Source organism: Macaca nemestrina, chromosome 17 (genome assembly GCF_043159975.1).
Source record: "Macaca nemestrina isolate mMacNem1 chromosome 17, mMacNem.hap1, whole genome shotgun sequence".
In the NCBI taxonomy this organism is placed as follows: Eukaryota; Metazoa; Chordata; class Mammalia; order Primates; family Cercopithecidae; genus Macaca; species Macaca nemestrina.
Window position 1 is genome coordinate 91695569 of NC_092141.1, and position 23973 is coordinate 91719541.

General features: G+C 55.8%; 1 protein-coding gene across 1 annotated transcript in view; it reads right to left on the reverse strand.

Moving 5' to 3' along the window:
- LOC105469352 (RAB40B, member RAS oncogene family) overlaps positions 1 to 11592 on the reverse strand; it is a 35673-nt gene extending 24081 nt beyond the window's left edge. The window contains exon 1 of the mRNA XM_011720300.2: positions 11378 to 11592. Coding sequence (XP_011718602.2) covers positions 11378 to 11519 — 142 coding nt within the window. The 5' untranslated portion in view covers positions 11520 to 11592. The remainder of the gene's footprint in view (positions 1 to 11377) is intronic.
- Positions 11593 to 23973: the final 12381 nt, after the last annotated feature.

Consider the following 23973-nt stretch of genomic DNA (forward strand, 5'->3'; position numbering starts at 1 on the left):
CAAGAGGTTGGGATACAAAACCCACAGAGTAAAAACAGCCTGAGGCTCATTCGTAGCTGAGAAAACCCCAAGATCTGTTACAACGGCCTCGCTGTTCTCCACTGCCAGCCTTCTGGGGCTCTCTCTGCAGGACGTGGCCGCCAGCTTCTGTGAGAGGTGCTGGCGTCCTCGGAGAGACCGAGAAGCCAAGTACAGGGTCCCCAGATAACCAGCCCTCCTGACTGGCTGCCGACCACGCAGGGCAGGTGCCTTCAAGACTTTACACCCCCAGCCAGGCGCGGTGGCTCACACCTGTAAACTCAACACTTTGGGAGGCCGAGGCACGGTGGCTCACACCTGTAAACTCAACACTTTGGGAGGCCGAGGCGCGGTGGCTCACACCTGTAAACTCAACACACCTGTAAACTCAACACTTTGGGAGGCCGAGGCAGGAGGATCGCTTGAGCCCAGAAATTCAAGACAAGCCTGGACGGCGTAGCAAGACCCTCTCTCTACTAAAAATAAAATAATTAGCCGGGCATGGTGACATGCACCTACAGGCCCAGCCAACTGGGGGGCTGAGGTGAGAGGACTGCTTGAGCCCAGGAGGTCAAAGCTCCATTAAGCTGTGATTGCACCACTGCACTCCAGCCCGGGCAATAAGCCAGACCCGGTTTCAAAACTGACTTTACCTCCCTGAAAGTTCTCGTTTCATGGTGCTGAGCTTCCACCAGTCCATCCTTCTCTCTGCCAGCTAGGGCCCAAAACACATTAAGTCACCATCACGCCCAGCTAATTTTTAAACTGTCTGTAGAGACGAGGTTTCCCTATGTTTCCCAGGCTGTTCTGAACTCCTGAGCTCAAGCGATCCCAAAGTGCTGGGATTACAGGTGTGAGCCACCATGCCTGGCCCTCATGACCACTTTTAAAAATTGTTTTGGGCCAGGTGTGGTAGCTCACGCCTGTAATGCCAGCACTTTGGGAGAGCGAGGCGGGTAGATCACCAGGTCAGGAGTTTGAAACCAGCCTTTCACCAATATGGTGAAACCCCATCTCTATTAAAAATAGCAAAAAATTAGCTGGGGCGTGGTGGCAGGCACCTGTAATCCCAGCTACTCAGGAGGCTGAGGCAGGAGAATTGCTTGAACCTGGGAGGCGGAGGGTGCAGTGAGCTGAGATCATGCCACAGCACTCCAGACTGGGTGACAAAGCGAGACTCTGTCTCAAAAACAAATAAATAAATAGTTTTGTTTGGGCCTCGCATGGTGGCTCACACCTGTAATTCCAGCACTTTGGGAGGCTGAAGCAGGTGGATCACCTGAGGTCAGGAGTTCAAGACCAACCTGGGCAACATAGTGAAACCCCGTCTCTACTAAAAATAGAAAAATTAGCCAGGCATAGTGGTGCATGCCTGTAATCCCAGCTACTCTGGACACTGAGACAGGAAAATCGCTTGAACCCAGGAGGCAGAGGTTGTAGTGAGCCAAGATCACACCACTGAACTCCAGCCTGAGCAACAGAGTAAGACTCTGTCTCAGAAAAATTAAAAAATTGTTTTGTTTGATGAAGTCTAGATCTCTAACATTTATATGCCCAAGCCCCTTGGATGCTGTTGCTCTTTTAAGGTTTTGTGTGTATACAGCTAATGAAGCTGAAGAATCCTGGGAATAAAGTTGAAAATAAAGGTTAAGAGAGGCCGAGACGGGCGGATCACAAGGTCAGGAGATCGAGACCATCCTGGCTAACACGGTGAAACCCCATCTCTACTAAAAAAATACAAAAAAACACTAGCCGGGCGAGGTGGTGGGCGCCTGTAGTCCCAGCTACTCAGGAGGCTGAGGCAGGAGAATGGCGTAAACCCAGGAGGCGGAGCTTGCAGTGAGCTGAGATCGCGCCACTGCACTCCAGCCTGGGCGACAGAGCGAGACTCCGTCTCAAAAAAAAAAAAGAAAATAAAGGTTAAAAACGTCTCTGAATGCGAACAGTACCCACAGCAAGCACACACCAGCTGACTCCGCTGTTGCCTCTGATGCCCCTTGCCGCTCTCTTCACTCCAAAAGCACCCAGCACGGAGCAGCCTGCGCTCCTGGGACAGGAGGAACAGTGAGCAGGTGTGGCTGGCAGGATGAGGCAGGACTGTGGGTCTGCCTGCTCCAGCTGCGTCCACTCTCCACCACAGCGGTGCCCGGTGCCAGGCTGGTGGACAGCCGGGTGACAGACTCAGGGGCGATGGGTGGGCCTCCAGCCCCCCCAGAGCTGACCCTCTCTCTGCCTGGAGAAACCTGGCTGGCCTGTTTTGAGCCTCTCCCAGCCTGTCACTGGAAATCAGGTTCACCTGGGGCTGGGGTTCCAGAAGTAACGGGTCAAGCTAAAGGATGGTCATCAGGGTGGGAGCGGACCCCGCAGGACACAGGTGAGGTGGGGCTGAATTGAGGGTTTCTAATGGGAAAACTTAATACAAATGCAATGGTGTTATTTTCAAATGCACAGAAACATTTATGACACAATTTTTAAAACACAACATATTTTAAAAATTAATTTGCTCACAAGTTGTACCACAGGAGTTAAAGAAATAGAAAACTGGCCGGGAGCGGTGGCTCACGCCTGTAATCCCAGCACTTCGGGAGGCCAAGGCAGGTGGATCACAAGGTCAGGAGTTCAAGACCAGCCTGGTCAAGATGGTGAAATCCCATCTCTACTAAAAATACAAAAAATTAGTCAGACATGGTGGTGGGCGCCTGGAATCCCAGCTACTCAGGAGGCTGAGGCAGAGAACTGCTTGAACCCAGGAGGCGGAGGTTGCAGTGAACCAAGATCGTGCCACTGCACTCCAGCCTGGGCGACAGAGCAAAACTCCATCTCAAAAAGAAAAAAAAAAAAAAAACCCAGAAAACCATCTCCTCCTTAAGGATTGCACCATAAAGAAGTAGGATAAAATATTATTTGACTTTCAGTTCAAACTTGAAAGTGATGACTGGCCAGGCGCGGTGGCTCACGCTTGTAATCCCAGCACTTTGGGAGGCCGAGACGGGCGGATCACGAGGTCAGGAGATTGAGACCATCCTGGCTAACACGGTGAAACCCCGTCTCTACTAAAAAATACAAAAAACTAGCCGGGCGAGGTGGCGGGCGCCTGTAGTCCCAGCTACTCGGGAGGCTGAGGCAGGAGAATGGCGTAAACCCGGGAGGCAGAGCTTGCAGTGAGCTGAGATCCGGCCACTGCACTCCAGCCTGGGTGACAGAGCGAGACTCCATCTCAAAAAAAAAAAAAAGGAAGTGATGACTTTATAAATCGTGTTTAAAATCTCGAGGTGGTTGCCAAGGGAAACCAGAAGAGTAGCTGTGTCGAGCAGCAAATCCATGGCTGTCTGCAGAATCAGAGGGAGCACGGAATGTGCACGCATGTCCCCGGGGAGCAGAGAGTGTGCACGCGTTTCCCCAGGGGAAGATCTGCAGAATCAGAGGGAGCACGGAGTGTGCACGCGTGTCCCGGGGGAGCATGGAGTGTGCATGTGTGTCCGGGGGGAAGATCTGCAGAACTGGAGGGAGCACGGACTGTGCACGCGTGTCCCCGGGGAGCATCTGTCCAAGGCAGAGAGGAAGGAGCAAACCCCAGCAACTGGGTCATTCAGTAGCGGAGTTCTGATGTCCTCTCCAGGAAGAAAAGCTCCTTCTGAGGAGGGTTTTCCCAACATTAAACACTGGAAACAGGGGAGGGCCAGGCCCTGCACCTGCACCCCCGTCCGTCCATGCACCGTGTAGTCCTGAGGGAGTAGCTCAGCCTCTCTGGGCCTCACAATACATCCTCTCTCGAGATGACTCCCCCTCAGTAAGTGAGGGTTATTATCATCAGCTCTTAGCAAAAATGAAACAAAGAAAGAACAATGGGATTTTCATGCTGGGAAAAGGATGCTGAAGAAACAGCCAGGAGAAAGGATTGGAGAAGACGGTGAGGCCCTCATGCTGGGGAAAAGGGTGGGAGGCAAGAGGTGGTGGCATCTGGTGTAGTTATTCCACCTCCCTCCCTGTCACTAATAAACAGGCGCGGTGCCTCACGCCCGTAATCCCAGCTACTCAGGAGGCCAAGAAGGGAGGATTGCCTGAGGTCAGGAGTTCGAGACCAGCCTGACCGACAGGGTGAAACCCTATCTCAACTAAAAATACAAAAATTAGCCGGGCCTGGTGGCATGCGCCTGTAATCCCAGCTACTCAGGAGGCTGAGGCAGGAGAATCACTTGAACCCAGGAGACAGAGGTTGCAGTGAGCCGATGTCACAACATTGCACTCCAGCCTGGGCGACAGAGCAAGACTCTGTCTCAAAAAATTTAAAATAATGTGCAAAAGGCAGAAAACTCAGCACTCAGAGAAGGGTCACAATTTGGTGTTAGAAACACCAGCTGGGGTGGCGGAGAGACAGGACCCTGCCGTGCCCCGACAGTATCCTGGGCCAGCCTGGTGATGCCTTTCTCCTTCCACCCTTGCCTGGAAAGAAACGGAACTTCCAAGGAGAAAGAGCCTGAACCGGGGGCCCAGCTGCCAGACAGAAACGGGGCCAGGCCACCGGGAACCAGGGGGCCAGTGTGTGTGAGGTGTTGCTGCAGAACACAAGACATTTCCCTGGGTAACAGGCAGAGCAGGGGGGTCCGCACAGTCTGTGGACTCAGATTGCCGACAGGGTCCAGGATCCAAGAACTCCGCCCTCCAACTACAGACCAAGAGGAAGACAAATGCCCAGGAGGGAGAATCCAGGCCTCGCTGACTGTATCAGAGCAAAGGGAACACCTGGGCACAGTTGCCTGGGCAAGGACAAGATGCATCTGACCGCCCCAGACAGCACAGGGCACGTCCACCCACAGAAGACAGAGTCTGACCCGGGGCACACACACGAGAGACAGGCAGGCCAACGGTGCAGACCCAGACCCACAAGTGGGCTCCGGGCTGGGACAAGGGTGGCCGTGCAATGTGGGGGAGCTGGGGTGGGGGGCAGGCATCCAACTGAAAACAATGCGTCTTCATCCCTGCCTCAGGCCTCACCCCAGCTGGAGGCAGCCGCTCATGTCAAAGGTAAAACGATGCTTGTAGAGAACATTTTTGTTATCTGGGAGCAGCAAAAGTTTGTTAAACAGGACCCAAAGTCCTAACCACAAAACACTGATAATTTAGATTATGTTAAAATTAAGAGCTTCTGTTCATCCAAAGATACTATTAAAGGAGTGGAAAGGTAACGTGCAGATGAGTGTGGATATCCAGGACCACACAGCCGACAAAGGACTCACAGCCAGAATCTATGTTTTAAACACTCCTAGCAATCATTGAAAGAAATTCAACCAAAATGAAAAAACAGACATAAGACACAGGCATTTTTCTTCTTTCTTTTTCTTTTTTTTTTTTTTGAGATGGAGTCTCGCTCTTTCGCCCAGGCTGGAGTGCAGTGGCACGATCTCAGCTCACTGCAAGCTCTGCCTCCTGGGTTCCTGCCATTCTCCTGCCTCAGCCTCCCGAGTAGCTGGGACTACAGGTGCCTGCCAGGCGTGAGCTACAGCGCCCGGCCTTTTTCTTTTTTTTTAATTTTTGGAGACGGAGTCTCACTCTGTCACCCAAGCTGGTGTGCAGTGGTGCGACTGCAGCTCACTGTAACCTCTGCCTCCCGAGTATAAGCGCTTCTCCTGCCTCAGTCTCCCACATAGTTGGGACCATAGGCGCAGGCCCAGCTAATATTTTTTTTTTTTTTTTTTTTTTTTTTTTTTTTTTTTTTTGAGACGGAGTCTCGCTCTGTCGCCGGGGCTGGAGCGCAGTGGCCGGATCTCAGCTCACTGCAAGCTCCGCCTCCCGGGTTTATGCCATTCTCCTGCCTCAGCCTCCTGTGTAGCTGGGACTACAGGCGCCCGCCACCTCGCCCGGCTAGTTTTTTGTATTTTTTTAGTAGAGACGGGGTTTCACCGTGTTCGCCAGGATGGTCTCGATCTCCTGACCTCGTGATCCGCCCGTCTCGGCCTCCCAAAGTGCTGGGATTACAGGCTTGAGCCACCGCGCCCGGCCCTTTTTGTATTTTTAGTAGAGACAGGGTTTCACCATGTTGGCCAGGATGGTCTCGAACTCCTGACCGCTGGTGAGCCACCTGCCTCAGCCTCCCAAAGTGCTGGAATTACAGATGTGAGTCACCACGCCCAGCCAACTTGGGCATTTTTCAAAAGAGGAAATTCGCATACACGTATGAAAAGGTGCTCAATTAGTTATCAGAGAAATGCAAAGGCAAACTGCACACCACCCAGAAAGAGAGAGACAGTCCCGTGCTGGGAGGGAAGGTGACGGAGCCGGGGCCTCCGGCTTTGCTGGTGGGAGCACCAAGTGAAAAATGCTTTGGGAGAATCTACTACAGGGAAACCTACATAGACATTTGCATGCCTGATACCCAGAGATTCGCACGCACAGGTAACTTTCAACAGAAACGCGAAGGATACGTACCAGGAATGTTCGCAGCAGAACAAGTCGTAATAGTCAGAAACCAGAAACCACCCAAATGCCCGTCACCCGCAGGAGGGAGAAAAAAATCGTGGTAGAGTCACAAAAGGGAAGTGAACACGCCACGGGAATTAACACCCCACAGCCTCACACAACACGGCAGAGGCTCATTCACATAATGGGGGCCAGAGACAGTCACAGAAGTGCACGTAGGGCGAGGCGCGGCGGCCCACGCCTGCAATTCCAGCACTTTGGGAGGCCGAGGCAGGCGGATCACTTGATGTCAGGAGTTCCAGACCATTCTGGCGAACGAAGTGAAACCCTGTCTCTACTAAAAATAAAAAAATTAGCCAGACATGGTGGCATACACCTGTAGTCCCAGCTACTCGGGAGGCTGAGACAGGAGAATGGCTTGAACCTGGGAGGCAGAGGTTGCAGTGAGCTGAGACCGCACCACTGCACTCCAGCCTGGGCAACAGAGTGAGTCTCCGTCTCAAAAAAAAAAAAAAAAAAAAAAAGTCAGGCGCAATGGCTCACGCCTGTAATCCCAGCACTTTGGGAGGCCGAGGAGGGCGGATCACGAGGTCAGGAGTTCGAGCCAGCCTGGCCAACATGGTGAAATCCCATCTCTACTAAAAAATACAAAAATTAGCTGGGCGTGGTGGCAGATGCCTGTAATCCCAGCTACTCGGGAGGCTGAGGCAAAGAATTGCTTGAACCCAGGAGGCAGAGGTTGCAGTGAGCCGAGATCGTGCCACTGCACTCCAGCCTGGGTGACAGAGCGAGACTCCGTCTCTAAAAAAAAAAAAGGAAAACTCCAAAACTAAGAGAAAATTAGGAGAGGAAAATAATGTCTTTACTGAACTAATCAGTAAGTTAAAACAGCTAGAACAGTTTACTGAAATCAGAATTACCAACAAATAGGAAAGGCATAAGAAAATCACAAAAATTCAGGCCGTGCACTGTGGCTCACACCTGTAGTCCCAGGTTTGCGGAGGCTGAGCCAGGCGGATCACCTGAGGTTAGGAGTTCGAGACCACCCTGGCCGACATGGCAAAACCCTGTCTCTACTAAAAATACAATAACAAATTAGCCCGGCATGGTGGTGGGCACCTGTAATCCCAGCTACTTGGGAGGTTGAAGCAGGAGAATTGCTTGAATCTGGGAGGTGGAAGTTGCAGTGAGCCGAGATCACACCACTGCACTCCAGCCTGGGCAACAGATTGAGACTCCGTCTAAGAAAAAAATATATATATAATACACACACACACACACCTGGAAACTCAAAGAGTACATGCATACTAGAAGTTTAACACAAAACATTCAACTCTGAGACATGGTCTGGTTAAGCAGAAGAACTGTGAGACAAAAAGAAAGAATTCCTCAGAAATTCACGAAGGGAAGGACAATCCTCCACACCGGGAAAAATCAGCCGACCTTGGGCTTCATCACAACCCATGCGAGCCAGGAGATGGTGGAATGACAGCTGCAAAGTGTTGGGGAAGAAAACAAATCTAAGAGTATTATACCCAGCCAAGATATCTTTGTATTGTTCAAAGAAAGACCACGGGGAGACGTTCTCAGACACAAAAACACTCAGGAAATACTCGAGTCCTTCTGAAAAAAACGACTGATAATGAAATCTAGCTAATTAAGAGAGAGAGCACAATGAACAAAGACAGAAATGGTCAAAGGACTTTGGTGAGCACTGACTATATTTAAATGTTGAATTGATACTAAATTCTTGTGGGCACTACAGCCCCAATACAGAAGCAAGGGCTAAAAACCTGAACAATATAAAAATAACAGCCTGGGCTACAAAACTCAGGATGAGTCGGGTGGAGGGGATGGAGTGTGGAGTTACGAAAGCCCTCACCTTTCTTTTTTTTTTTTTTTTTTTTGAGACGGAGTCTCGCTCTGTTGCTGGGCTAGAGTATAGTGGCACAATCTCAGCTCACTTTCACCCTCTGCCTCCTGGGTTCCAGCAATTCTCCTGCCTCAGCCTCCTGAGTAGCTGGGATTACAGGCATGCAGCACCACGCCCGGCTAATTTTTGTATTTTTAGTAGAGATGGGGTTTCACCATGTCGGCCAGGCTGGTCTCAAACTCCTGACCTCATGACCCGCCCACCTCGGCCTCCCCACGTGCTGGGATTACAGCTGTGAGCGACCGAGCCCGGTTGCCCTCACCTTTCAGTAACAGAAGCACTTACATTCACTGTTTCTCAGTGAAACATGTCATTAAAAAAAAAAAAAAAGCATGGCTAGCTGCTGCGGCTCAGGCCTATAATCCCAGCATTTAGGGAGGCCAAGACAGGAGGATGGCTTGATCCCAGGGAGGTCAAGGCTGCAGTGATCTGCAATCCTCACCACTGCCTTCAGCCCAGGCAGCAGAGAAGACCCTGTCTCTGAAAAAATTAAAAACAAATCATAATGATCTCAACTTCTTACTATTTTTCAGAGTAACTTTTCTTAACCCTAAAACAAATGTTTGGTAAATAAAAAACCTGCAAGGGTACACCCACGATAGCAGTTTTTTCTACAGCAGCTCAGGCCAGGTTGACAACAAAGCTTTTGGTGGGAGGCGTCTTTTTTTTTTTTTTTTAGATAGAGTTTCGCTCTGTTGCCCAGGCTGGAGTGCAATGGTGCAATCTCGGCTCACTGCAACTTCTGCCTCCTAGGTTCAAGCGATTCTCCTGCCTCAGCCTCCCGAGTAGCTGGGATTACAGGCATGTGACACCATGCTTGGCTAATTTTGTATTTTTAGTACAGACGGGGGTTTCTCCATGTTGGTCAGGCTGGTCTCAAACTCCTGACCTCAGGTGATCCGCCCGCCTTGGCCTCCCAAAGTGCTGGGATTACAGGTGTGAGCCACCGCACCCGGCCCGGTGGGAGGTTGTATTTTTAGCCTAAACCCTCTCTCCCTGTCAAGGGAAAGCATTTAGGAGAAAGCATTGGTCCGTTGTTTTGGGTCGTCTTCAGTTCAGCATGTAGCAACCAAAAGTCATGCAGCAGAAGCATCCCTGAGCCGTCGTTCAAACCAACCAGAAGGAAGTTTCACAAACATTCTGTGCGTGGCTCTCCTCACGCATGCCCCATGGCACTCACCTTCAATCAAACTCAACACCGTCAACCGTCTGCTCCCCCAAAACACGCACAGCTCTTACAGGGCCACATTCGTCTGGGCTACACGTTGTCGGGTGCTCTATTCCTCTAGCTCTGGTAGGGTTCATCCCTCACTGAGCCCAGACCCCGAGGGCACCGTGCAGACAAAGCCCCGTCCTCCAGGCGCTCAATCTCCAGGGCAGCGCTGGCCCCCAGACTTTGCCACAGCGACATCCGAACTATCTAGAAATGTGACTAATGGAAGCTTTTTGTTTTGTTTCCTTATAATGACACTTCCACAGCCACACGTGGCTCATGGCATGTGACTGGACACCACGGTCCTAGAGACCTGCCGCTGAGCGGGGAGTGGGGTGGGGACAGGTAAAGACGCAGACTCCCCTCCTGCCCCACGGAGCACACTCTGCACCCGTCGGCTGCGAGAGACTCCCCGGCGTGCTGCAGTTTAAGGAAGCCTCCGGGTGCTGGTCGTGAGCCCAAGCCCATCTCAGCTGCTCCCCCAAACTCCTCACCCCCTTCCCTAAGCTGAGGCGTGGCCGGGCACCTGAGTCTCACCCCACGCTCCACAGTCTCAGGCCACCCCCTCCAGCCGTGCCACGCTCCCCTCCCTTGGGTCCTCATGCAGCCTGCCTGGAGCTGCCGGTAGGAGACGGCCTGCACCCTCTACTCTGCAGCCTCAGATCCCGCTTCCTCCCACCCGCTCTGGCAAAGCTCGTCTCTGGCAGGACCCTTCCCAGGCCCCAGAGCTGACAGGGCCTTCCCACCAAGACTCCATCTCCAAGCCTCGGCTCCCCTCCTCCGCCCAGGACCCAGAGGGGGGGTCTCTGTTGGAAGTGTGGGTTCAGCCCCGAGGCGTGGCAGGCAGGTGGGCACAGCGGGGCTCCGTCCACAGCCGCAGGGTCGGCCTCGTCCGCGCGGTTCCAGGGACGCGGGTGGGTGAAGGCCCCGCCTGCTCCTCACTCCCGGCCGAGGTGTCCGCCTCTGCGCATTCCCCCTTCTCCTGGTTCCTGCCCTCGCCTTTCTTTCCCCGGAGCCGTCCACCCCCTCGCCGGGCGCCGGCTTTCAAGCCTCAAACTTCGGGGATCCCCGGGCTGTCTGCCTGGGAGCTCTGTGCGCTGCGGCCTCCCCTCGCCCTGGAACCCCCTCTCCGGCCGCTGTCGTGGGGGGTCCCCTCTTCCGCACGCGAGTCACCTGCGCTCCTTCCTCTCCCCCGGACACGCGGGACCCCTGGCCTCGGGACCGGACCCTGGTCTCCCCTCCCCTCCGATCCACGCGCAGACCCAGCACCTGGGAGCCTGCTCGCCGCGCTCCGCCCCAGGCGCCCCGGAGCTCGCGTCCCCTCCCGCCCCTCCCGCCCCCGCGGCCGAACGCGCACGTGCGGACCCGAGTCCTCCCCGGGTCCCCGCGGAGGCGGCCCCAGGTCGGGAGGGGCACAGCGACCGGCCCAGCCGCGGGCTCCCGCTGCGCGCAGACTGCGGAGAAGGATGGAGACTGCGCCGCGGGGGCCTCGAGCGGAACGGGGGTGCCGGGTGTAACAGGGACGGTGCCGGGTGTAACAGGGACGGTGCCGGGTGTAACAGGGACGCCGCCGCACGAGGGCCAGGCCGGGCGGAGAAAGGCGAACCGCGCTCCTCCTCAGCCGCGCGCCCCCGGACCCGGACTCCTACCCTCCCCGGGCCCGCGCCCCCGCCTCTTCCCGACCCCTCCCCGGCCTCGTGCCTCCGAACCCGGACCCCCACCCGCACCCCCTCCCAGCCCCGCGCCCCTCCCCGGACCCACGCCCGCACCCAGGCGCGCCCTCCGCCCGCGCTCACCCGCCGGGTGGCCGTACGGGGACTCGGCCGCGCCGTCCTGCAGGCTCGCCAGGATCTCGCCCTTGCCCACGTCGCTGTCGCCCACCAGCAGGAACTTGAGCAGGAAGTCGTAGGCCCGGACCGGGCTGCCCAGCGCGCTCATCGTGCCGGCCCGGCGCCCCAACCCATGCCCGGCCTGCGGGGCTGCGCGCAGAAGCGGCGGCCGGGCCCCGAGAGGCGCCGCGCGGGCCCCGAGTCCTTGCTTGCAGCCGGCCCCGCCCCGCCGCCCAGCGCTGACAGCGCGCAGCCCCGCCCGGCCCCGCCATTGGTGGACCGCAGTTGCTAGGGCGGCTGCGCACTTTCATTGGTGTGGTTGTCCGTCCATCTTACTCTCGTCGCCGCCTCCGGGCTGAAGCCCAACCGCCCCTCCTGGAAGGACGCTGTCGCCGCAGCCAATGGAGGCCCGGAGACGGAGCAGGGGCGGAGCCAGAACAAACAGGAGGCGGGGACTCTGCTCCCGCAGCCAATGGCGAGGCGGGGCGGGGGCGAGTAGGGGGTGGGGCCGAGTGTTTACACTCTCGCGTGCGCCTGTCAGCGCCGCGAACTCGCTCCCACGCCGTCGGGTCTGCACGCCCCGAGTCGGGCGGGGCGTGGGGCCGTGCTGGGTCCCGGCGTGGGGCCTCCCCACCTGCCCACCAGGGAGACCTCCGGTGCCGGGCCGGGTGGGGCTTAGGGGGTCGGTCCAGTTCGCGGACGCGGCTGGAAGGCCCCCCGCAGGCCGCCTCGCCGCAAGAGTCCCTGTCGCCGTAGAATCCAGGCTCGCGGTCTCTCCCCACAGTTCATCCAGGGCCTCGTCCTTGCCCCATTTACGCGGCGTGCCTGAATGCCTGTGTGTGCACATGCGCCTGTGTACGTACGCATGTGTTCGTGTGTGTGCATATCTGCGTGTGCATGTGTGCCTCTGCAGGTGTCTGCACATGTATGTGTCTGCGTGTGCACGTGTTCCTCTGCAGGTGTCTGCACATGTATGTGTCTGCGTGTGCATGTGTGCCTCTGCAGGTGTCTGCACATGTATGTGTCTGCGTGTGCACGTGTGCCTCTGCAGGTCTGCACATGTATGTGCATGTGTGCCTTTGCAGGCATCTTTGCATGTGTGTGTCTGCGTGTGCTGCTTCTGTCTATGCATGTGCTCCTATGTGTGTGTGCACTTGCTTGTTTGTGCATCCATGCATGTGTTTGTGTGTGTACTGGAGAAGATGGGGTGGGACCCCTCCAGCCTTCAGGCTTCTCTTCTGCTCTCAAGAGCAAGGGGTGCCAGGGCGAGGCCTGCCCTTCGCTCTGAGGGTCTCACCAGGTGCACACTGGTTTATTTGGTGCAAAATTCAGGCAGCAGGCAAGCGGCGAACTCCGTCCAAGAAGAAGGATAATGCCTCCCCCACTTCATCCCCTCCACCCTGCGTTGTGTAGGGAACTGCTCTAGACCCCATCAGAAGTTTTTTGGGGGGAGGAACAGAAGAAGGAGCAGAAGAAGAATTACAAAAGAGACTGAAGTCAAGATTATTATATTTGTCATTTGCACTCATTTGGACCTGGAAAATGTTTACTTCGGAATGCCAATTTAGTTTGCATCACCTGTTCTTCTTCATTGATTGATTAGTTGCTTTAGTTACTAATGCAGTCACCTTTTTTTTTTTTTTTTTTTTTTGAGACAGAGTCTTGCTCTGATGCCCAGGCTGGAGTGCAGTGGCGTAATCTTGGCTCACTGCAACTTCCACCTCCTGGGTTCAAGCCTCCCAAGTAGCTGGGATTAGAGGCATGTGCAACCACACCCAGCTAATTTTTGCATTTTTAGTAGAGATGGGATTTCGCCACCTTGGCCAGGCTGGTCTTGAACTCCTGACCTCAAGTGATCCGCCCACCTCGGCCTCCCAAAGTGCTGGAATTACAGCACTATTATTATTTTTTTTTTTAAAGGAAGTTCAGAGGAAGAAAAGAGGATGGAAGGTGGACACTAGAAAACTATAAGAAAGATAGCATTTAGTCCCTACCCCACCACTCTGCCAAAAACTGGAAGAATTCAGGGGAGTTTCCTTCCCATCCCTAACCCTCAGTCTCCATGTTCCAATCAGCAGTGGGTCACATGGCTATTACCTAGTGAGGAAAGGGTACCTTTTTCTGCTCTCTCCCACCCACACATCCAGACTCACTGTACAGTAGGGGTCAGGAGGTCCTCAGCCCACCCTCGGGGTCACACCCAGCAGCCCAGCAGTGTTCACAGGGGGGCATGGAGAGGGGTGGCCAGACCACTTCCTGCAGAGGATCAATGATGGCGGAGCCCCTGCCTGCTCTTCTCCTGCCCCACAGAAGGTCCTCACCACATCCTGGTTGTCGCCTCCAAGCTGGCCTTGGCTGAGCTGGAACATGGCCACTCCCACCTGGAGGGCCAGGTAAAATAACCACGTCAGAAGAGGGCTGTGTTCAGATATGGGCGTCCATCTTCTTGCCCCAAACATTGCTTTCACCAAACAGAGATGTTTATTTCTAAAGCCAAAGCAGAAGGGTTCCTCCCACCAGGGCCCCCAGCTTCCTGACAGACAGTGCTGTGGTGGGATACCTCTCCCTCCTCCCCAGTTTCAGTACATGTGTAAAGTCCAGGCAGAAGGAGGTGTCTGGATAGCACTAGCCCACCTTCTGCCCAACTCAGAGCCAGGTTTCCAGACCTGTCCATCTCAGATCATCGGAACATTCCTCCCTGTGGCCAGGCTGAAATCTCCTTGAACGTCCACCCGCCCATGACCTGGGGCTGCTCTGGAGGCTAGGCCTCAGTGGGCAGAAGGAACGAAAGGAACATTTACTGATGCTTCTCCACGGGTAAAATGTCATCAGAAGGTGCAGGTGAGGCTGGGTGCGGTGGCTCATGCCTGTAATCCCAGCACTTTGGGAGGCCAAAGCGGGTGGATCACTTGAGGTCAGGAGTTCGAGATCAGCCTGGCCAACGTAGCAAAACCCCATCTCTACTAAAAATACAAAAATTAGCTGAGCATGGTGGCACTAGCCTGTAGTCCCAGCTACTCAGGAGGCTGAGGCAGGAGAATCGCTCGAACCCAGGAGGCAGAGGTTGCAGTGAACCTGTCACACCACTGCACTCCAGCCTGGGCAACAGAGTGAGATGCCATCTAAAACAAAACAAAACAAAAAAAAGCGATCCTGTTTAGACTTGTCTGCAATCACAAGAAAACAGGAGACAAAGGTTTACTATGTATGAAGTGATGGTTGTCTGGGTTGAACAGGGTCTCTAAAAAGATTTATTGAAATCATACCTTCTGGAAGCTGTGACTGTGACCTTCGTTGGAAATACTTTGGTCTTTGCAGATGTAATCAGGTTAGGAGGAGCTCAGTAGGGTAGGCTCTAATGCAACAGGACCATGAAAGGGTCTCAGAGACCTGTGGGGGTCCACGGGGCCCACTGTGAAAGCTGCTGTTCTGAACCATGCCCGTGCTCCTGCCCACCCCTGCCTGCGACCACGCAGGTGTGGCCCACGAGGAGACTCCAGCAGTGAGACGTGAGGGCGTCTGCTGGGGGTTCGCCAACAGGAACCCAGACTCCGAGTCCCCCGTCAGCATCCGGGCACCGTGGGCCCACCGCGAACCTCCTGTCCTGTGACACAGAGCAGCTCCCTGGTGCCACCTCCAGATGGATTTTCTGTTGCTGGAAGTTAAACCAGCCTCAGTAATTCACATAATATCTATTTCAGCATTTTCCCATGGAAGGGGTACAGGGAGGGGGCATTTTTCTTTTTTCTTCTTCCAAATTTAGCTTAAAGGCTAACATGTTTTTCATTTTTAAAATAGTTCCGTCTGCTATGTGCAAACAGTGGAAATGCAACTTGAACTAGCCTAAGCAAGAAGTCGATTTTATGGAAGGATAGGTGGAGTGTCTCCTGACCGGCTTTGCCGTGGGAAAGGCCAGGTGTGGCCGGGCTGGAAGCAGCTGAGCCAGGGACCCAGTGCCGGCGAGGCTGGCCCCCCTTCGTTCCTCCCGCGGTGCCTGCCTGTCTTCCTGTCGCTGCAGAGGGGCTCCCTCCTCACAGGAGAAAACATGGCCCCAGGGTTTCACCCCTTGGAGAGAGAACAGCCTCACTCACTCTCAGGCCTGATCCCCAAATTCCCATGTAAGGGAATTCCCCGGTGGGGACCAGTGCCCACCTTCGGGTGAATCAACCACAGCGGGGGTCTCATCACCCTCGGGGCCCTGCATCTCTGCACCTTAGTGCGTCCTCTGAACGCACGGAACTGAAACCCCAGCAGATGACGCAGTTTCCAGCCGGGAGGGCCAGCGGGGGCAGAGGCAAGAAGGTCCCAGCTGGACGAGGCTGGTGGGCGAGGCAGAGGCCGTCGCCAGGCCCCTCTCTGCTCTCCCCTGCACCCGCTGCCCCTGGCACAGTCTCAATTCCCCTCTTCCCTTCAGAAGAAGAGCCCCCTGCCGGTGGTTCTCACGCTGGAGCAGGGCACGGTGGCCACACTCAGAGCCTCCCATCCTGCACTGGGGGCCCAGGAATCTGCATTTCCAACATGGTTACAGATGGTGCTGATGCTACAGCTCCGGGAACCCCACTTTGAGAACTAAGTGGGGAGAGGTCTTTCCAAACACAGCTGCACCAGCGCCCACCCCCAACGGGAGACAGCGCATGCCTTCCGAATGCTCAGAGGGGAAGCCTGCGTCCGCCTCCCAGCGCTGTGGTCTCCAGTCTTCCCCGCGGTGAGGGCCCCGGGCACTGGCTCCGCCCTTTAGGCACAGCAGGGAGGGTTCAGGGTTGGCTGCTGGCCATGGCTGAGACATAAGAGACCCAGGATGAGTGCTTGGGTGGCTTCTCCATCCACCTGTGAGACCCCTGAGGGCCCACCTCGTTGTCTCACCTGACTCCCACCCAATCCCCACCTCAAACCTGACCCCCATTCAACCCCCACCTCTCACCCTACCTCTCAACCAACCCCCACCCAACCCTCACCTGACCTCTTCACACCCCACCTCAAACCTGACCTCACCACTCACTCTGTCCTCACCCCTCACCCGACTCCCACCCAACCCTCACCTGACCTCTTCACACCCCACTTCTACTGCATTCTGGCGCAGCCCGTGTCCCCTACTCACACTGGCTGTGCCTCCCTGCAGCGCTGAGCTCATGGCCCTGTTGTGGCTTCTGCTCCTGCCCCACGCGAGGGCACAGCCCACGTCTGCTCTTCTCAGCTGTTTTGCCGAGGACACCAGACGACGTGTTTCTGGAATACTTCATGCCACTTCAGCACCTTGAACAAACCAGGCCCCCGTTTTGCACGTGCGTGGCCCTTCTCACTGGGTCAGCACCCCTGGGTCCTTCAGGACTCCACCCGGGGTGGGGGGTGACAGCTCCCGCAGGAAGCCCCTCTGCCCTGGTCCCATCAGAATCATCCACGGACACACCTGTCGCCTCCAGGGTGGGGCCGACCACACAGCAACGCCCCCGGCCTCTCCCGGGAATGAACTTTGACTTTTCCTCCACGCTGACCGCGCAGCCCTGAAAGGTTTGTAGTGAACTTGTAGAAAATGGAAAAGGTGACGCTGCTGGCCCAGCGTGTTTGGTTCTGTGGAACCAGCAGCCTGGTGTCTGACTTAGCAATTCCGTGACACTGCTGCTTCCACCGGCTGCAGAATCAAAGCTTTCAGGGGCGTGTCCAGCCAGCTCCTGAGTCTTTTCTGGGCCCCCCACTCGTGAGCCAGGTCAACCTAACGTGCGTTCGGCTCCCATTTATGTGAGGGTGGTGACGTTCTAACAACTTGAGACCACGACCATGCCCAGGGGAGTTTCCGGCGTGTTTCCAGACACAGCTGAGGCTGGGTGAGTGAGGGCTGAGATGTGCGGCCTCGGGCCTTTCCCCGGACCTGGCCCCTCCCTGGACACTCCCCCCACCCTGCCTGTCGTCCCCACACTCCCCTCAGCATTCATACACGGGGCACTGCTCTGTGTCCTGCACTCGGAGGAAACGGGGGGCTCAGGCAGGTGGGTGGTCTGTCCTCAGGACAATCCAAATCCCTGACCTAAACTTCTTTTTTTTTTTTTTTTGAGACGGAGTCTCGCTCTGTCGTCCAGGCTGGAGTGCAGTGGCACTATCTCCGCTCACTGCAAGCTCTGCCTCCCAGGTTCACGCCATTCTCCTGCCTCAGCCTCCCAAGTAGCTGGGACTACAGGCACCCGCCACCACGCCTGGCTAATTATTTGTATTTTTAGTAGAGACGGGGTTTCACCGTGTTAGCCAGGATGGTCTTGATCTCCTGACTTCGTAATCCGCCCGCCTCAGCCTCTCAAAGTGCTGGGATTACAGGCGTGAGCCACTGCACCCGGCCAACCTAAACTTCTTCACTCCCATCTCGTGCTCACCATCGTGCAGCCTCTTTTTTTTTTTTTTTTCTTTTTTCATACATAGTCTCACTCTGTCACCCAGGCTGGAGTGCAGTGGCCGGATCTCAGCTCACTGCAAGCTCTGCCTCCCGGGTTCACGCCATTCTCCTGCCTCAGCCTCCCGTGTAGCTGGGACTACAGGCACCCGCCACCACGCCCAGCTAATTTTTTTTTTTTTTTTTTTTGTATTTTTTAGTAGAGACGGGGTTTCACTGTGTTAGCCAGGATGGTCTCCAACTCCTGACCTTGTGATCCGTCCGCCTCAGCCTCCCAAAGTGCTGGGATTAAAGATGTGAGCCACCGTGCCCGACCCATGCAGCCTCTTAATGAACCACTTCCCACCCTCCGGAGCCAGGACCCCCCGGAGCCAGGCAGGGCACGCTGTGGACAGGGACGGGTCTGAGCTGGTCTTGAGTCGGTGGAACCCTGGAAGAAGTGGCTCCGTCATTCTGGTTGCCTGGGCCATCAGGCCTTGCAGGTGTGGATCTGGGACAGTGAGGATGCAGGACTGGTCTGCAGCTGCAGATTCCAAAGGCAGGAGCCCAGAGTCCCCATCTTCAAAGACTACCACTTTGCAGGTGCAGTTTCAGTAGATTAATCTGGGGGCACACAAACATTTGGTCCATCATACAGCCCGTGGTGGGGGGTACCTGGGTACCACCGAGGGTGGGAACAAGCTGTGGAATGTGGAGCCCACCCTACAGAACCTGGGCGGGGAGGTGGGTGCGGCTGTCCCCTTGGCCTCTGGTCCAGGAGCCCTCGGATGGCCCTCAGTACTAAGGGAGGTTGTTTTCAACCCAGCCTGTCGATGCTTGGGCCCGAGGGTTCTTGGCTGGGGTGCACCCTGAGCACTGTGGGGTGTTGGGCAATGTCCTGGCCCCCGTACGTTAGATGCCAGCAACACCGCCACCACCTGCAACAATCAGAAATGCCCCCAGAATTGTCAAAGTGGGGGTCCTGCCCTTCCCAACATTTGAAGAGAAATTTTATTTCCATGTGGCAGCCTCTCTCCCGAGAGCCTCATCCTGTCCCCGCACTGCAGGGCGCGTTCCCAATGTTGGCCTCGGTCCTGGTGGCTCCTGCCAGCATCTCCTGGGCAGCTGTGACTGCTGTTTCCACTGGGTCGAGGTGTCTGCCGTGGCCAAGCATGCAGTGGAGAGCATGGCCATGGGGACAGCAGGGCTGGGGGCAAGGGAGGATCCAGAAGCGTCTGGCCTGGGGCCGACGGGCAGTGACCACCTCAGGACACCCGAGGTTCACCCATGTTCGCCTCCCAGAAACCCTGAGAGATAGGTTTCTGTGTTGGCCAGGCTGGTCTCAAACTCCTGACCTCAAGTGATCTACCTGCCTTGGCCTCCCAAAGTGACTCATGTCTGTAATTCTGGCACTTTGGTCGTTAACCACATTCATGCTGCAGTGCAGCCGTCACCACCCTCCCTCTCCAGGTCTTCTCTATCTCCCCAAACAGACCTCGGTCCCGCCGAACCTCAGCTCTCCGTCCGTTCTCCCCCACCCCTGGAACATCATTTACCTTCCGTCTCTACAGCTGTGACGACTCTAGAGCCCTCGTAGAAGTGGAATGACACAGTGTTGTATTTCTGTGGCTGGCTTATTTCACTGAGCATAACGCCCTCCAGTTTCATCCATGTTGTAGCGTGTGTCAGAAGCACCTACGTTTTGGGGCTGGGTGCAGTGGCTCAGGCCAATGATCCCAGCACTTTGGGAGGCCACAGTGGGCGGATCACTTGAAGTCAGGAGTTCAAGCCCAGCCTGGCCAACATGGTGAAACCCCGTCTCTACTAAAAATACAAAAATTAGCTGGGTGTGGTGGCGCATGCCTGTGATCCCAGCTACTCGGGAAGCTAAGGCAGGAGACTCACTTGAACCCAGGAGGCAGAGGTTGCAGTGAGCCAAGATTGCACCATGGCACTCCAGCCTGGGAGACAGAACAAGACTGTCTCAAAAAAAAAGTACTCCTTTTATTTTTTTTGAGACGGAGTCTCGCTCTGTTGCCCAGGCTGGAATGCAGTGGCACAATCTCGGCTCACTGCAACCTCCATCTCTAGAGTTCAAGTGATTCTCCTGCCTCAGCTTCCCAAGTAGCTGGGACTACAGGCACGTACCACCATGTCCCAATAATTTTTTGTAATCATTTTTTCTTTCTTTCTTTCTTTCTTTCTTTCTTTCTTTCTTTCTTTCTTTCTTTCTTTCTTTCTTTTCTTTTTTGAGATGAAATCTCTCTCTGTCACTCAGGCTGGAGTGCAGTGGTGTGATCTCGGCTCACTGCAACCTCTGCCTTCTGAGTTCAAGTGATTCTCCTGCCTCAGCCTCCCGAGTAGCTGGGATGACAGGAATGTGCTACCAGGCTGGGCTAATTTTTGTATTTTTAGTAGAGATGGGGTTTTATCATCTTGGCCAGGCTGGTCTTGAACTCCTGACATTATGATCCACCCGCCTTGGCCTCCCAAAGTGCTGGGATGACAGGCGTGAGCCACCGCATCCGGCCCTGGCTGAATAATATTATCGTATGGAAATGCTGCTTGGGGTCCATCCATTCTTTCCTCGGCGGACACTTGGACGGCTTCGTCTCTTGGCCACCGTAGGTTGAGCTGCTGTGAACACTGTATACGCGCCTCTGCGTGGATGTCTGTTTGAATTTCTCCTGGGCATATACGTAGGAGTAGAATTGCTGGATCACGCGGTAGCTCTCCATTCGGTGGTTTGAGGAGCTGCCAGACGTGGGTTGTGTTTTTGCAGCAAGAACTCATTCTGCGGTTTGTCCTGCAGTGGGTGTTTTGTGGCATCAGTCGACGGTCTCTGGCCTAGAGCACGGTTGTGGTGCGTGGGGGGCCCCACTGCAGAAGGTGGAGAGGAGGAGGAACACCTGCCACCTCCGGGCAATACACGAGGAATTTTTTTACGTAATGCGACATTTTTATACCATCAGACTATTGGAAAGTATTTCTTTCTTAAGTTTCATTCTCTGATGCCTAGATAAAAATAGACTGAGGAACTGTAAAAAGACACTGACCATATTTCCCTGAAAGCCGGGCACTCGAGCATTGGAACTAACTCTTCTTTTTTCTCTCCTCTGCTGTCAAGAAGTAAATAGAAACGAACAGCTGAGCAGTTTGGATGTACGTTTGCTGATGACTCACCAAGCATTCACAGCCAGGGGGCCAGTTGCTCTTCTGCTATAGAAAGAAAATCTATTTTGGCCGGGCGCGGTGGCTCACGCCTGTAATCCCAGCACTTTGGGAGGCTGAGGCAGGTGGATCCCGAGGTCAGGAGTTCAAGACCAGCCTGGCCAAGATGATGAAACCCCGTCTCTACTAAAAACACAAAAATTAGCCAGTCATGGTGGCAGGCGCCTGTAATCCCAGCTACTCCGGAGGCTGAGGCAGCAGAATCGCTTGAACCCCGGGGGCGGAGCTTGCAGTGAGCTGAGATTGTGCCACTGCACTCCAGCCTGAGCGACAGACTCTGTCTCAAAAAAAAGAGACTCTGTCTCAAAAAAAAAAAAAAAAAAAAAAAAAGAAAGAAACAAAGAAAGAAAACCTATTTTAAGCAAAACTGTAACCTCATGGATGCCCCAGATGTACCAGAGCCCTGAAGACAAAACCCATTTTCACATAGGGCTCCTGCCACAGCCCCTGCCACTGCCCCACCCACTGCCGCCATGCCTCACCCCCTTACCACCTGCCCTGCCCACTGCCCCCGTGCCCTGCCCCCTTACCACCCTTCCCACCCACTGCCCGGGTCCCTCTCCCCTTACCACTCACCCAACCAGTGCCCCCATGTCTTCCCCCTGCTGCATCCCCCACTCTCACTCCACCCACTGCCCTGGTTTTCCACCCCGTCTCCTGCCCCCATGCCGGGTCCCTGCTCCACCCACCCCTCCCACTGACCCCCATGCCCCGCCTCCTGTACCACCCCTGACCCCACCCACTGCCCCATGCCCCGCCCCCTGTACCATGCCCCACCCCACTGCCTCCCCTTTCCACCCACTGCCCCCATGACCCACCCCTGCCCCCGTGTTCCACCCCTGTCCCCTGCCCGCCCACTGTGCCCGGCCCCTGCTCCACCTGCCCTACCCAGGGCTTCACTCGCCCCACCCACTGCCCCCATGCCTGCCTTCTGCTCCACCATTCCACCTCTGCCCTCCTGCCATGCTCTCCCCATCCCTCTCTGCACACCCCACCTGCACCTGCTCATCCCCACCCTCAGCAGCCGGAGCTGTAGCTGCTGGACGGGTAGGGGAGGTCTGGGTGGGCCCGGGTGAGCCCATCGGAAGTGTGAGGGACCGAGGAGACCCCTCAGGTGTGTGTTCACAGACCCCAGGGTGATGAGGCTCCCACAGCCCAGGTGGGCGTGTCCTGCGTGGCCAGAGGAGCTAGGGGTGGGGGCCGGGGAAGACAGGGCCTCACACAAGGCTGGGCACAGCTCCTCTTGGCCTGTACCTGGGGAGGGCAGCGCTGATCCCTGGGCAGGCTGCGGCTCGGGCCTGCCCAGCTCTACGTGGCTGCTGCCTGTCCTGGACCCCAGGCGTCCACACCTCATGCTAGGTGTTCTGCAGCCTCCAAGGCTCAGACCCTGGGTGTACACACCCCACGCCAGTGGACACTGGAGTGTGCAGCCTCCAAGGCTTGTGTCCTTGTGTTCTTGCCCCACCTCCTGCCAGGTTTCTGCCCCGATGGTTCACACCAGGCGGACCCGAGTAGAGAAGATGGGACGGGTCTGGGCTCACACGGGTGCTCTATCGTTTCTGTTCCGGAAAGTTCGAGCAGACCCTCCCGCCCCCCGTTCCCGCCTGGCTCTACAGTTCAGAGCCGCCAGGGTTCCCACTCAGGCTCTGGGGAGCTTGAAAACCCCTCAGTTGTCAGGGAGAGGGATGCAGGCTAAACATACAGGCTTCAATTGGAGCGGGTGCTCCAGCTGTTGGTGGCCAAAGGCAACCCGTTCTGAGCTACGTGGCAGCTCCTAAGCTGGTCACGGCCCCCACAGCGGCCTGCACGGGCAGCCTCCCCCAGCACCAGTGCCTGCTGTGGGGAGAATCTTGGGTTTTGAGTGGGTCAAGCAGGACCGGCTTCAAGGAGGGCAGGGGGAGCATTGCTCCCTGGTCTCAGCCCAGGCCCTTGCCTGAGGAGGTCAGCAGCTGCGGCTGAGGGGGAGGCGGGGATGCCAGAAGGAGCAGGGCACTGGAGGAGGGGAGGACAGGAAGGAGGTGGATGAACGGGGACCCTTCAACAGGCGCCACCTTTCAAAGCCAGAGCAGGCACAGCCATTCCCCAGGGTACGGGGGGACCCATCTGCTCTTCCTAGCACCACGGCAGCTTCACTTAGAATGGAGGTGATGCCGCAGGCTGGTGGGAAGAGATGCCCCAGGCCCCTGCAGAGGCTTCACCAGCTGTGGGCAGCCCTGAGATGGCCAGACCCCACACAGGCTGACAGGAGCCACGTGGAGGACAGAAAGGCTCCGGCAGGCTCAGCTACGCCCCCTAGTTAGGGCCAACCCCCTCCTGGGAACACTTGTTTCTGTCCGTTCATGTCTTTAATCCACATCCCACCTGGCGAGTGTTGTGAGCTTCATTTTGCGTACTTGGAGGTGAGAGGGAGTGAGAACTTTGGCTGAGGTGGAATCCTGACTCCACCGCCTCCCAGCCAGGTTGCCAAGTTGTTTGGGCAGCAGTGCCCCCTCTGGGCCTCAGTTTCCCCATGTCTCCAGTGGGAACGGCCCCTTGCACATGTGAGGTGTTTAGAGCTGCCGGCACAGGAGCTACCCAGTTATATCAGTTGACATTGGCTGTTGGGTGGAGCCTCAGTTCTGTGCCCGTTACCCGCCAACACCCCGGGTGTGCGCATTACCCAAGTCCAACAGAGTTTTGTTTAATTTTTGATGATTGCAGCACAGTAGCCAAACTCATCCTACTCATCAGCATATCCTGGGCATCTCAGGGAGCCACAAGATGAAAATGTGCCACCAGCTCCTCCACTGCCCTGGGCCATCCTGGCCACAGTAGACACCATGTTTTTTTTTTTTTTTTGAGTCAGATTCTCACTCTGTCACCCAGTTTGGAGTGCAGCGGTGCGATCTCAGCTGACTACAACCTCCGCCTCCTGGGTTCAAGTGATTCTCCTGCTTCAGCCTCCCGAGTAGCCGGGATTACAGGCCCACGCCAC